The 13,607-nt window shown below is 63.4% G+C and overlaps 1 protein-coding gene across 1 annotated transcript; it reads right to left on the bottom strand.

The window, feature by feature from the left end:
- Positions 1-11,959, bottom strand: LRPAP1 (LDL receptor related protein associated protein 1). The gene is made up of 8 exons (XM_023253347.2): positions 11,701-11,959; positions 8,343-8,487; positions 5,479-5,603; positions 4,562-4,682; positions 4,211-4,372; positions 3,184-3,266; positions 1,583-1,759; positions 1-308 (listed from the first exon to the last, which is right to left on the bottom strand). Exons 1-8 carry the CDS (start codon positions 11,911-11,913, stop codon positions 246-248), a joined length of 1,089 nt encoding a protein of 362 aa, XP_023109115.1. The 5' UTR covers positions 11,914-11,959; the 3' UTR covers positions 1-245.
- Positions 11,960-13,607: the final 1,648 nt, after the last annotated feature.

The following is a 13,607-nucleotide window of genomic DNA, read 5'->3' as shown; positions in this document are numbered from 1 at the left end:
TCACGTCAGACGATTTAAATCCCGCGACATGTTTTTCCGGACGCGGTATCTCCAGGGGCAGATTCATGAGTCCGACACGCCCCCATCGGGCACTCGGGGAGTCGGAGCCGTCCTCCCGCACCACGGACGCCCGGCCAGTCCCCAGCACGCCTCCTCCAAGGTTCTGTTCGTGTCCAGCGCCGCCACGGAGCGCCCGGGCCCGTCCTTGGGCGGACCCCACCCGGCGCCCCGCTCCTCCCCGGCCTTCAGAGTTCATTGTGGCGCGCTCTGGAGATGCGGCCCGACAGGTCCTGGAAGTGCTTCTTCACCTAGAAACGAGGGCACAGTGTGAGCCCAGCGGCAATGCGCCCGACAACCACGCGCGCGGTCTTAAAAGTGCAAACCCCTGGGCTTCCTGCTGGTCTCAATTTACAATTCCACCCATCCGGAAACGGCCAAAACCAAATCCCAAAAGCAGCGAACACCGGCTGGGACACCACCACCAAATACTAACGACACACAGCGGGAGACAGATCACCCCGGAAAACAAGAGAAATGTATCTGTCGTCCACCCTGCTGGCTTTCAGAAGCGGCTCCCTCTAGGAACCCGCCGTCGGCCGCGGCCCCACGGGGTCCATTCCGCCTGCTTCCCACCCAGCACGTGCCCTTCTCCCACAGCAGCGGAGCTTCCTGCCCTCCCCCACGACAGCGGATTCCCCTCCGCAAATTCTTGCCCCGCGATGTCACTCTGGAACCGACCTCCCCTGCGGGCACCTGCCTCCTCCCCGACGCTGCACCACACGCAGGCACAGACCCACACACACGCTCGGTGCTGCTTCTGCCCTATTTCACTTAAAAGTTTGAGTGTGAACAGGTAGGACACCGTGCGGCTCCAGATTCAGAGGCACAGGAGAAGATCCCGCCTCCCTCCCTCCCTCCAGAGACAACCCATCCCATCTGTTTCCAGAGTGTTCCCTACGTCCTAGGAACAGCCTAGGCTCGAGCCCTCCTCCAAGCGTCCACACTGCCCTGCTGCCTCTTTTTCCTGTGGAGTCTGACCCAGGGGCTCTCCTCTGTCAAGAGCCCAACCTCCGTGCCTGGACGGGCACGTGATTTGTAGGTCACCGGGAACAACCGAACTGGCCCCAGAGTGACCCCACTCTGCTCAGGCCACCTGCCGCTGCCCTGGGACGGTTCCCATCCTCATGAGACCAAACGAGGCCTCCACACGCACCACACCAGATTCTCGGGGGACCCCCTGCCGCGAGCACGCGAATGTGCCAAAGCCACTGCCCCACACGCGCGGGCCCTCGCTCACGTCCCACACAGGGTCACCCGATCGAGAGTACGAGTTGGTCCACAGGTGTCCCTGGCTCTAAACAGGCCCAGAGGAGAGGGCGAGGCCCTGCCCCGGTGGGAGCAGGCGTGTGGCTGCAGCAGGTGCCCCCACCAGGTGCCCCGAGGCGCCGACCCCCCACCCCCCCCCCAACGGAGGAGGGAGCGGTGCACACGCGGGGCCAGGGAAGGGATGCTCTCCAGGAGGCCGCAGTCCTGGTGCGGACGTGACGGTCACCTGCCGGCCCCCCGCAGACCGCGCGCCCACCTTGTAGCCCAGCTCCTTGGTCTTTTCCTCCAGCATGGCGTATTTCTCTTTGTTCCGGCTCACGTGCTCTTGGTCCCCGAAGCTCTCCACGTGCTTCAGTTTCTGGTGAGAGATTTCCAGCTGCTTCTGGTAGTGGTTGTGCTTTTCAATTTTGGCTTCAAAGTGCTTAAGCTCCTCCTAGAATAACGTTTGAACAGCCGACTGTCCCCCAGCAGACTCCCCGGGCAGACCTTCCCGCTGCCCCAGAACATGGGCGGCAGCCGCCCGCCCGGGGCACGGACCCAGTCCCGCTGGGGATGGGGCTCAGCGCGGGAAGCAGGGGGCTGCCCCCTGAGGGCGCACACACCGAGCCCCTCCACGTGCGGCCTGACGGGGCAGCTCCAGGGGGCCATCCCCACTGCCACCTGATCGGGAAGGTGGAAGGGGAGCACGCCCACGGGCGGAGGCGCCTGCCACAACCTGACGGCCTTCGTGGGCCACCTGCCCACACCTGGCACCTGCACCCTGCCCTCGGCGAACGGAACCTGCCGGGCACCTGGCTCCCTCTGGCCCCGACCCCACATGCAGCCTGACACCTGGGGCTTGGGCTTCGACCACGACTGCACTGCTCGGTCTTCTCCTCTGTCCCCGCGGCCGTCTGTCCCTTCTGGAGCAGCCACCATCTTGGGAAGGCTCTGCGACACTGCCCTTCCTGCCCCTCCTGCCCGCACAGCGCTCTCGGGTCAGGCTCGCTGGCTAATCCCCCACATCCCGATCTCGGCTAACTGGTCAACCCCTTGGGACCTCCGAGGGGGGCCAAGCGCCCTGCCCAGGGCCCACGAGAGCCAACAACATGCTTCCCTCTGAACTGGGCCGAGCTCCACGAGGACGGGCCTGCCCACCCAGCTGCAGACGGACGCCGGTACAGGGACCTCTGCTGGGCACCCGCCGCCCTCCCTGCTGCGTCTCCTGCCGTAGCGTCCTGGTTCTCCCGCCCGCCGAGGACTCCTCGGAGGCCCCCCTTTCTGCCCTCCCTGACCCCGGGACTGTGGGCCCACCCCGCACACATGAGCTCAGCAGCGGCCTCCAGGGCCCACATCTCGGAATGACCTCTCACCCCACGGGGCCCTACTCGGAGCCCCACACCCCCAGGCTCCTATCCTAGCGAACGGCGGCCTCTCGCCTGTGCCCTTCTGATGCCCGACCCGCTGGCCTGTGGCGGCTTGGTCACAGCATGACCCGCAGAGGCGACACTCAGGGAACCCAAAGGCCTTTCCCCCTGGGCCCACTGCCAGGGCCACAGGCAGGGCCTGCCGTTCTCCTCCCGGCCTTCGTGACCCGCGCGCTTCCTCACCAGCCCTCTGTCCTCAGACCCAGCGCACCCAAAGCTGAGCCGGACCCTCCATTCGCTGGAGGCCAGCGCCGTGCAGACGTGAACACGGAGGTCCCGCATGGCTGCCAGCCAGCACGGTGAGGGACGCGGGGGACAACAGGGAAAAAAAACCTGCGAAAGCCCTGGCCTGTGTCAATCCCGGTGCGGGGAAGAGTCTCGCCACGCCAGCCCAAAGCTTAAAAGGTGCTACCGGGAACCGTGAGCCGGCGTCTCCCGGCACCTTGCTTACCCGAAAGGACTCCAGCTCCTTCTCAGTGAAGTTGGCGGACTTGGCCATGTCCCACAGATCTATCACTCGGGGTTCCTCGAACTCTGGCAGAAAGGCAGACGCAGGCCGGGTGACTCCGGCGGCACCCCCCCTGATGCCCGGGGCAGCGTGCACGTCTGGACACGCGTGCGTCCGGTGTCCTCGGGAAGCACACTGAGCGTTGTTCCCACGTGCGTTCAGTCTGTGGCTCAAGGCCCCGTTAGCGCGCGGCCCTGGCGACGCTCTCACTGCCCCGGGTTGCACACGAGCATTAACCCGCACCTCTGACAGGGAGGGTCTCCCTTGGTGCACAGCCACCTCGGGCAGGAGTCGGGGGAGAGGGCGCGGGAGTCTTGGGGCCTCTGGGTCAGGACTGTTGTCAGGCTACCCACGGTTCTGGGCTGAAACTCGGGCCACTGCCTGTCCTGTCTCCAGGGCAAAACCAAGCACCTGAAAGGGACCCCTGACCCCAGCCAGCACTCCTGTGAAGACATGGCGACGGGGGCCCTGCTGGGCCAGTCACCTGTCCTCCAGCCCTGGAGGAAGCCCGGAGCAAGCCAGGCTCAGCCGCCTGCCCCTCCCTCAGCGGACCCTTCCTGCCCTGGGCCCTCAACGGGCTTCGCGGGGAGTGTTCTCGAAGGACCGGGCGGACCACAGGGGAAGCAGAGTGGTCGGTTGGGTCCCTCCTGGGAGGGAGTGGTTCAGGCAGGGAGGGGGAGAGGGAGGGGGAGGGGCAGGGGTGGAGAGGGGCAGGGGCGGGGCGGTGAGGTCAGAGTTACCAGCACCGCATGGGCGTGGGCGCCCCAGCCCCAGCCCGTGTCCCCGACCTGCCCTGCCGCGTCCCCAGGTCAAGGAAAGCCCCTGCCACACCGGACGCTCCCCGAGCCCGTGACCTGGGGAAAGGGGCACCCAGGCAGGGTTCCCGGCCGGCGGACCAGCGCGGGGGCGGAGCATGCAGAGGGGTGGCGTGGGACCCGCCCCTGGGGGCCGCCCTTCCGCTCACGCTCACCGGCCTCGGTGCCGCCGTAGCCCCGGTGGCTGACTTGGCGCAGGCGGTCGTAGCCCTGGTTGATGGCGCGCAGCCGGTCCTTCAGCTCCGCGTGCTTGCTGTGCAGCACGTCCTCCTTGACGCGGCTCACGTCCAACGGGCTGATGACGTTCTCTCGGGTCTCTGCGTGGGACAGGAGCCGTGAGGGGCTGGCCGCGCCCGCTGCCCGGGACCGCCCTCCGCAGGAAGGCCCGCGCCCCCGGGCAGACCCCGGTGGCCCTCCGGGAACTCTGGGGGTTGCTGACTTCCGGGGGGGGGGGGGGGGCGAGGGCGGGACCGCGTGCAGGCGTGGCTCCGCGGTCTCGCACGCACCTTCGGTTCTGCTCAGGGCGTCCAGCAGGACGTTGTACTCGTGCACTTTCTCCCTGTGGTGCTGGAGCTCCCGCCACAGCTTGGCCAGCTCCTCGCTGGAGAACTTCCCCGAGCTCTTCGCCTGGAGGAGCGCGCTCTGTGAGCCCACCCGCGCCCCAGCCCCTCAGACCAGGCCGGACCCCCGCTCCCGTGCCAAGTGTGCGCCCCGGGTCACGGTCACCAGAGGTGCGGGAACGGCAGGATCCCCGAGGAGGAGACGTCCCTGCCCCGGGGAGGGACCTCAGGCCAGTCACCTCCTTGCCATCCACCTGCCCCACGGGGCCGAGGCGACACGGTGGCCACAGCAGACCCCCGCTCCCCCTGCTCTTGCTCCGGCTCCACCCCTCGGACCAAGGACAAGGGACCAGCGCGAGAATCCCGATTCCTGGCCCCACTCGGTGTAGTCCAGACAGAAGCTGGGGGATGAAGGAGTGGAGCCGCGGCCACCGTCCGGTCCCACCGCCCGCACCTGCCCGCCCCCGCCCCCCTCAGGAGACCGAGGGGGTGAGCGCCGCCCGGCACGCCCGCCCCGCGCTGAGCGCAGCTCTCTGGACCAGACACCACACAGGCTCAAACCCCAACTACCCGGACACAGAAAACCACAAAGCCGTGTCACCGTGAGCCCGGGTGTTCACGAGTGATCGGCCCGCTGTCCTCACTCCGGCAGCTACACGGCTCGTGGGATTCCCTGGCCGGGGGCCCGGGAAGGCAGGGAGGCCTCATGGGAAAACAGCCTCATGGGTCCACGAAGAAACCACTGCCCCCCAGGAGTCCCTCTCAATGAGCTTCCATGCAGACAGAGACAGCCCCAGCAGCTCCCCTTAACTCTCAACGCCAGGGAGCATGTTCTGGGGTTCTCGGGGAGCCCCGAGGGGTACCTTGTGCCACAGCTTCTCCAGCTTGGGGTCTCCCAGGCTGTCGTCCTCGGCGGTGTCGCTGAGGTAGTTGCTGTTCACGGCCTGGGCGTCCTTCCTGCCGTCCAGGCCGTACTTGGCCAGGATCACTAGGAGAGACACAGGTGTTACGTCCGGCCACCGACACAGGTGTTACGTCCGGCCACCGGCTGAATGGCACCGAGAGGACCGTGGGCCCAGGCTCTGCACACCTGGCCTCAGAGCAGTTGCAATAGGCCCCGAGCACGGGGAGGAGCGACGGGGAAGGAGGGAGAACTATGTCGTTGGGCTCGGCCTGGCCCCAGCCTCCCAGGTCCGAGTGGGGACGCCACACCGGACCCCCTCAGAACACGTCACATGAGTCTCAGGCTGCATTCAGCACCCTGGAAGGCAGAGGGTTCTGGATTCCAGTAGTGCTGGGTTCAGCATGAACTGGAGCCAGAGACAAGCATTCCAGCCGGAAGAGGCCCCATGGACCAGGAAGCCCACCTCACGGGTGAGGCCGCCGGAGCCTTGGTACGTCCCCGTCGGGCACCGGGGGACACTGTGGTGGCCATGGTGAGGGCTGGGCAGCAGAGCGGACAGAACAGGACCCACCCGTCCAGGACTCAACTTGGGACAGGAGGGCCCTCCGTCAAAACCAACGGCCTGGACAAGGCGACGGGTCCAGTGTGGTTTGCTCCCTAAGGTGCTGGTGCAGGGCCAGGGTCACCACGAGGCCGGCGAGCCTGGGACAGACCCGGTTACGCCTGGTCCTCCCTTTCCTGTTTCAAGTCCTGGTCTGACACTGCACTTTGTGGTCCCCTAGGTGTGGCATCAGCTCTGCTAATGGCACTGGGATGGGGGGGACTGAGGGCACGCGGAGGCTCCCGGGCCACCTCCAGGATGCGGCCAGCGGCCTGCACAGGGGGAGGCCTGCAGCCCGCCGGTCCGAGGAGTCCTTCCACCACATCACCTCAGCATGCGAGCAACCCGTGCCACCCACGCAGAAACAGATGGCTCCACCGGGACTGGACCCCATCGGGGCTAGGAGCCGCGCCCAGGAGGCCACGGAGGCCGGAGGGAGACGGGGGCCGGCCCACCTTTCTACGCCCTCCCGCTCTTCTGCCTCAGCCCTGCGCCATCCACTGGGGGCTGCTTCCTTCCAGAAAGGAGGACATACGAAGGTTCCCGGGCCCTCCAGTGCCTTCTCTCCTGCTGGTAGCTCCAGGTCAGGCCCTGGGGAGCGGCCCCCCAAACACCGGCTGGGGTCAGTCATGCCTAGTGTCCTCTCAGCTTGGGTTGGTTTTTTTTTTTTTTTTTTAATTTTGTTTAATCTTTATTTTTTTTTTCAGAGACAGTGTGAGTAGGGGAGGGGCAGAAAGAGGAGACACAGAATCCGAGGCAGGCTCCAGGTTCCGAGCTGTCAGCACAGAGCCCGACGCGGGGCTCGAACCCACAATCGTGAGATCATGACCTGAGCTGAAGTCGGCCACTCAAATAACTGAGCCACGCAGGCGCCCCTTGCCTTGGCCTTTTACGTGTCTTGCCACGTTCGAGTGCGGCCACATGGAAAACAGCAGTTAGACCGCTTTCCTCACCGCAGAAGCAGACGCACAGTATGACCCAAACAACCCACAGGGGTCTCATGGGGTTAAGAGATGCAGGGCAGCTGGGTAAACATCACCAGCTGGGTCAGAAAACCCTGCCCTCAAATCCTGCGGTGCTCACGGCTGTGACTACAGACAAGTTACCTACCCTCTGAGCCTCTGTCACCTGTGAGTAGGGACGGGAAGTACCTCAGAGAGACCTGAGTGGACACAGAGCACCTGGTCTCAAGAAAGGACTCGTTTCCACAGAGGACGAGCATTCCACGTGTTTCCAGGCCAGCCTCCCCGCGTGAGGGGTTGGGGGGCGTTCCCGGGCAGCCTCCGGGCCCGGCGACACACGGCCCTGCAGCCACGACCGTCCCCGCCCCGGCGCTGCGCTGTGGGGAGCTGTAGCAGGCTCAGACTGGTGAGGGCGCCCACGTCCCGGGGCAGGTGACAGGCCAGGGCGCCGTTGGCCTCCAGGCTCGGGAGCGAGCAGGCGAACAGGGACGTGACTCCTACTCTCTGCTCTTTGCTACGGTGACAGCAGACCGGTCAGCTCGGAAGCAGACCCCAAGACACGGCCGATGTGGGGCACCCGGGGCATGCGGGCGGCGAGCTGAGTCATGCCAGACAGGAGGAAGGTGACCTCTCAGCCCCGAGGATGCAGGTCTTTTGCACAGTGGGAGACGGAGGCAGACGCCCGCTGTCTCTTCTGGAATACATAGTTGCGGCAAGCAGCTCACTACGTTCCACCGGAACTGTTAGAAAATTATCTTTGGGGCGCCTGGGGGGCTCAGTCGGTTAAGCATCCAACTCTCGATTTCGGCTCAGGTCGTGATCTCATGAGATCAGGCCCCACGGTGGGCTCTGTGCTGACAGCGTGAAACCTGCTTGGGATTCCCTCTGCCCCTCCCCCCTCAAATTACAGAAATACACTTAAAAGAAAAAAAAGAAATTATTTTCAGTACAGACCTGAAATCTACTTCCCCATACCTTCCAGACTCCGGGAACCTCCCTATGGACTCTGCCAGGTGACCATGGGCAACTCGGTGGCCCCGGCCTCCTTCCCAGGCCACGCAGCTCCGGGGCCGTCAGCCGCCGAGTGCCAGCGCGTCCGGGCACCCCTGCCATGACTCTCCCCGCAATTTGCCGAGAGCCTCCCCAAACGGCCCGGCAGCCGCGTCCACGGCTGAAGGCCGCTCCACGGAGGACCCGCCCCGGACCACGTCCGAATCGGCGGCCAGGGCTCCCCCCGCACAGAAAAGGAAAGGAAGATACCGCTGAGGTTGCGCAGGAGCTTGGCTGCTCTCTCTCCGTCGGCGTCGAGGCCCTCAGCCTTCAGCTTCTTCCAGGCGAACTCCTCTCTCTCTTGCATTTTCAGGTCTGCATGGAGCTCGGACAGTTTCACGGGGGAGAGCTGCAGCTACGAACGAGAGCAGAGGGTTTCTGACAACCGGCCACAGGAAGAACCGGCAGGACAGCCCCGGAGACGGCGACCCGAGAGAGGGTGGCCAGGAGACCACAAGACACGAGCAGCAGGAGTCAGGGTCCCGGGCAGTCAACGCGTCCCACGTGCTCCCGTTCGAGAACCTCAGGGCACTGCCGCCCTGCGGGACGAGGACCACTGGCCTTCGCACACGGAGCCTCGCCAGCCTCACCAGATGTCCACTGCATGGCATGATCTAGAAACGCCCGGTAAGGGCCTGCCCACGGCCAGCGGCTTGAGCCCGGGGCTGCCAGTTCCTCCTGAGGACACCACCCCGGCGACGGGCTGGCTCCTGCACCAGGACGCCCCGCCTCCCACCCGGAGGCTGGGGGCCTCCGTGGGGCCCCCGATACGGGGGTGGGGGGGATGCAGGGACAGAATGCAGAGCACGGGGAGGAAACCTTTCCCTTTTCCTTGTGTTATGTAACTGGGACAGAAAATAAACCGCGACTAGGGGAGACCGGCTCACTAAGTTACGGACAACGTCCACATTAAAAGAAAACCAGTTAGTGAACGAGGCTCACGGATGCCCCCACCCGCAAGGCACTCGCTAATGACACCACAACGACAAGAGGCTCTCGGTGCTGTCTCTCTGTTCCCTGACCCAGCCTGGGGTGAGGCGGGACGAGCCCCGCGGCTGTCTTAAGTGGCCCCGAGGCTCCGGAAAGAAGCCCAACCCCCAGGGAGGCCAAGAGGAGACCCAGAGCTTGCTCCCGCCTTTCCCAGGGACTTGTCAGCTCAGGCCCCGTCCACCAGCTTGAAAAACAGCCAGGGAAAGTTCCTCAGGAGTAAGAAGATGGCAGGGCCTAGGGCAGGAAACTCTTCCACCTCTCTAGAAGTTTCTTTGATCCTGCTCTGTGGGTTCACTGCCTCCTTTGCTGGCTGTCCTGGGGCAGGCACTAGTCTCCCCGGGACCCACACCCCTACCACCGCTCCCAAGCCCAAAACACTTCCTTTCAAAGCCTCTGGCGTGCCCCCACCTCGATGCCCTAGTCTCCTCAATGGCACCCGCCTGCCCTCCCGAGCTCCACTCCAGGCCCCGTGGTCACCTGGATGCCCTCTGTGGACACTCGCAGGAGAACGCCAGGCCCCTGGGGAGCTGGGGCTGCAGCCTTGCCTGACCTGCGTGCCTCCCGGGGCGGAGGAACAGGGCAACGGTTTGGGGCACACTGATTTCCCAGGAAGGGCACATCGGGCGCTGGGTGGTGAGGAGTTGGGAAAGGCAGGCCTGCAGTCCACCCAGGCCGAGGACACAGCACCAAAGCCCAGGCACCCACAGGGTCTCCCCTCTGCAAGCGCAGGGCTGTGTGCATCAGGACCCACAGCCAAGGACGGCGAGGGCCTGGCTCCCGGCCCAGTGCCGTGTGGATGGTGCGATGGCACTGGCGTTCCTCTTTGGGACTTCAGGGGGAGAGGACCGGAGTGTTCTCTGACCGCCCGCCGGCTCCACTGTGGTCCCCACTCACCTCCTACTTTCTCATCTGTCCGCCTCTCCGGGACCCTGGGGGGAATCAGTGGGCCAACATCCGGCCAGGAGCCCCATGAGCTGCAGACTCGGGCCACCTGTGCGTTACGGTCACGCCCCCTGTGTGACCGCGCTTCAGGCTGGAAGCCTTTGGGGGCCTGAATTACGCGCTGCATCTCACAAAGATCAGTTCTGATCTGGTGCTGCCCTTCCTCCCAAATACCGAGGCCTGTTGAGTTCAGTGTGGGACGTGCCACGTGTAACGCCCCAGACACAGCAGCATCGAGTCCCACTGAGAGGGAGGAAAAGGGGGGCACCTGGGTGGCTCGGCTGGCTGGGTCTGACTCTTGATTTCAGCTCGGGTCACGATCCCAGGGTCGTGAGATCGAGCCCCGCGCGGGACTCTGCACTGAGCTTGGAGTCTGCGTGGGATTCTCTCCCTGTGGCCGCACCCACCACACTCCCAAAAAAAAGTTTTCAAAAAAAGAGGAGAAAAGGAAAAGAATTCATATGCAAACAGCTGGCACACTCCCCAGATTCTTTCACTCTCTTTAACTTAGTTAAATGTTAACGCCTCACATGGAAAAGAACTAGTTAGCAGAAAATCAAACGCAAAAACAGAACCTGTTCAATATTAAACAGGTAAGTAAATCATCAATAATTAAGAGACAAGCAAACACACACGAAGAGAGCCACTCATCAGAAACAAGTGATACCTCTACGGCATTCGTGGGGAGGATGGTTTCACAGCTGTGTCCCTAACTTCAAACTTAGCAAGATGAATACATTAAATGCGTAGTTTTTCATACGTCAGTCATATCTCAATAAAGGGGCAAAAAAGCCACCTGGAACCAGGGTCCACTCAAACCTCTGCCAGAAGTGACTGTGTGCAGAGCACCATTCAAGGAGGTCTAACAGCTTCTGAGCTGCTGTCAGGACAGGGACCTTAGCTTGCCCTTCCTAAGTCCTACCTGGAGCAGAGGAATGTGGCGTGCAGAGAACAGGGGACAGGAGACTCCATCTCCCCTCCCCTTCTAGCCCTCCCACCTCTGAGGACAAGGCTTCAACACGTTTTAATCACAAGGCCACGATAAGAACCCGACAGGAACACTCAGAACGGGGTCTGGCACTCCGTGGGTCTGCTCAGGATGTGTCCCCCCCCCCCCATCCTGTCCCGTGTCCCCCCACCAGGACACCAGGCACCCCTGAGCAGGGCCAACACCGACCACAGAGGATCAGTGCACATGTGGCTCCTGCCCAGAGGCACCCACCAGGGCTCCGCTCAACCCCAAAGCTCCAAGGACAGCCCTCGGCCACCCCCACTGGAGTGTTGCAACACTGGAAGATGTCACAAGACCACAGCGGTGGACACAAGTACCCTGGTTCCCATCCCCCAGCCTACAGCTCTAAGCACTGGCCTCCAACGGGAACTGGACAGTCTCACAGAAAGTCAAGACACCGAGGTGGGATGATGTAGCACGTGCCCCGGTCGGGTCTCCCAAGACCGGAAGGGAGTTTCAGGGTCTTCCCAAAGGACCCCCACCCCCAACCATGGCATCTGCGTGCCAAGGCAGGAATCACAGCGCCAGCGCGGGCTGCGGCCCCCTCGGTCGCAGGAGACAGAGGACGCCCCGGCCCCGCGGCCCCAGGGTTACAGGTGACAGGATGTCCCGGCCGCCGCTCACCCGCTGGGCCTTCTCCCACAGCTGGTTGAGTTTCTCCATACGGAACTCCCCGCCGGGCTCGCGCTGCGGCGGCGGCTCGGGCTCGTTCTTCTCCCGCGAGTACTTGCCGCCGTGGCCCGCCGCCGGCCAGGGCCCGAGCAGCAGCAGCAGCAGCAAGAGCGGCGGCGGCGGCGGGAGCCCGCGCGACCCGACTCCGAGCCTTGACGACGCCATCTTCCTCCTCCGCCAGCCGAGACCCCCTGTCTCGAGCCCAAGAGGCCCCGGCCCCGCCCCCGCCCCCGCCGCGCGCCGGTCCCGCCCCCGCCGCGCCGCCTCTTGGGAGTTGTAGTCCCTCCTTGTGCGGTCGGGCCAAACGAGGCCGCCGGCGGACTACGAGGCCCGCGAAGCCCTGCGGAGGCACGTGAGTGTTTCCTAGACAACCACGCCGCGGCCTCGTGATGCCGGGCGCCCATGCTTAGGCGGAGTGCGACTTGGGCTGCCCTCCCTGGGTTTGCGAGGTTGAGTGAGGGTCGAGCCCTGACCACGCGCGCCGCGGACTCCAGGATGGCCCCGGACCCCTGTCCCATCTGCTCCGCAGGGAGAGTAGACAGTTCAGAGATGGGGACCCTGTCTGGCTGAAACTTTAGATATGTTCCCGTGTCAGCGGCATCGACAGGGAGCCTTCCTTGTGGGTTTCCTGGAAGGTGGCCCCTGCTTGGCGGTCAGGACGCTTCGAACCACCCAGCCCACTCCTTCACTCGACAGAGGAAGACAAGCTGAGTCCCAGGCCGGCCCAGGTGTCTGGGCTTCTCATTCCCGCCCCGCCGAAGCCTTTCCCCCAGACCGGGGGGCGCCTGCACCCCAACAGTGTCTTTGAACTGCATCCCTAACAGTTAACTCCCGCACTTTTTCTGTGTTAGAGATGCGTGTGTACCCGCTTCATTTCTCCCCACCCTGTTACAGCAAAGTTCACCCTAGGGAGCCCGCGTGTTGGGGTTGGGTGGTGCCCTGGAGCCAACCTCAGGCCGCTGCCCTCAGGTAGCTTGAGGTACATGGTTGAGTAGGGGCACCAGCTAGGGGCTTTGGGGCTTGGAGAAGGGACGGGGTGAGCCCATCTGCTAAGAAGGACCTGAAAGGCCTCCCAGGGTGGCAGTGTTGTGCCTTGAAGGGAGGACATCCCCATAGGAGGGAAGAGGAGGACAAAGGAAGGGGGTGGAGAGTACCTGGGCCTCTTGGGAGGAATCCTGCCACCGGTACTTTACAATTGGGCCCTGTGTTGTCCGAAAGGGTCACGGTCAAGGAGTGCTTTGCTACCCTTCCCGCCTGATGCCTAGCATCGTGGGAGCAATCATTTCGTATGTCTTGTTCAGTTGTTCAGTTTTGTTTCCAACAAAGGTTAAATTCAGTCTCTGTGCTCCATTCTGGCCAGAACGCAAGTTCCAGCTGCTGTTAGCATTTAACGCACGTATCCTGTTTATTAGTTAGCTTAGGCTAACTATTATAACAAACTCCAAAATGCCTAAAGGCCCCAAGAGGGTAGAGGTTTTTTTCTTTTCCCTGTTCAAGACTGATCAACAGGCAGTTGTCCCCTGGGTGGTGATAAGGGGACCCAGGCTGCCCCATTGTCAACACGGGACTTCTAAGATTGCTTCCCCATGGGCACAAGGGGAGAGAGCACAGAGGATATCACAGGGGAGGGAGTCGGAGAGCCAGGCCTATCACTTTTGCTCACGTTCTACTGCCTAGAAGATATCATATGGCCACCTCTGTTCACAAGAAAACTTCAGCTTGAAAATGGAGTCGTGGTAGGCCAGGCCACCAAACCAGGGCTGAACATCTAACCTAACTGCAGTTCCAACCTCCCCCAGAAATGTAGTTGTAACTGGTCAGCCGGGAATTTTCCGGTCAGCACCAGTGAAATAAAACTC

Source organism: Felis catus, chromosome B1 (assembly GCF_018350175.1).
Source record: "Felis catus isolate Fca126 chromosome B1, F.catus_Fca126_mat1.0, whole genome shotgun sequence".
NCBI lineage: Eukaryota > Metazoa > Chordata > Mammalia > Carnivora > Felidae > Felis > Felis catus.
This window is presented reverse-complemented; position numbering and strand designations above follow the sequence as displayed.

What these genes read in the sequence shown, in the direction of transcription:
- LRPAP1 (XM_023253347.2), bottom strand. Translation starts at nt 11,913, where the DNA reads ATGGCGTCGTCAAGGCTCGGAGTCGGGTCGCGCGGGCTCCCGCCGCCG. An exon ending in TGTGGGAGAAGGCCCAGCGG is followed by an intron (nt 8,488 to 11,700) that starts GTGAGCGGCGGC and finishes TCTCGTTCGTAG; the next exon opens with CTGCAGCTCTCCCCCGTGAA. An exon ending in CTACGGCGGCACCGAGGCCG is followed by an intron (nt 3,267 to 4,210) that starts GTGAGCGTGAGC and finishes CCTTTCTGCCAG; the next exon opens with AGTTCGAGGAACCCCGAGTG.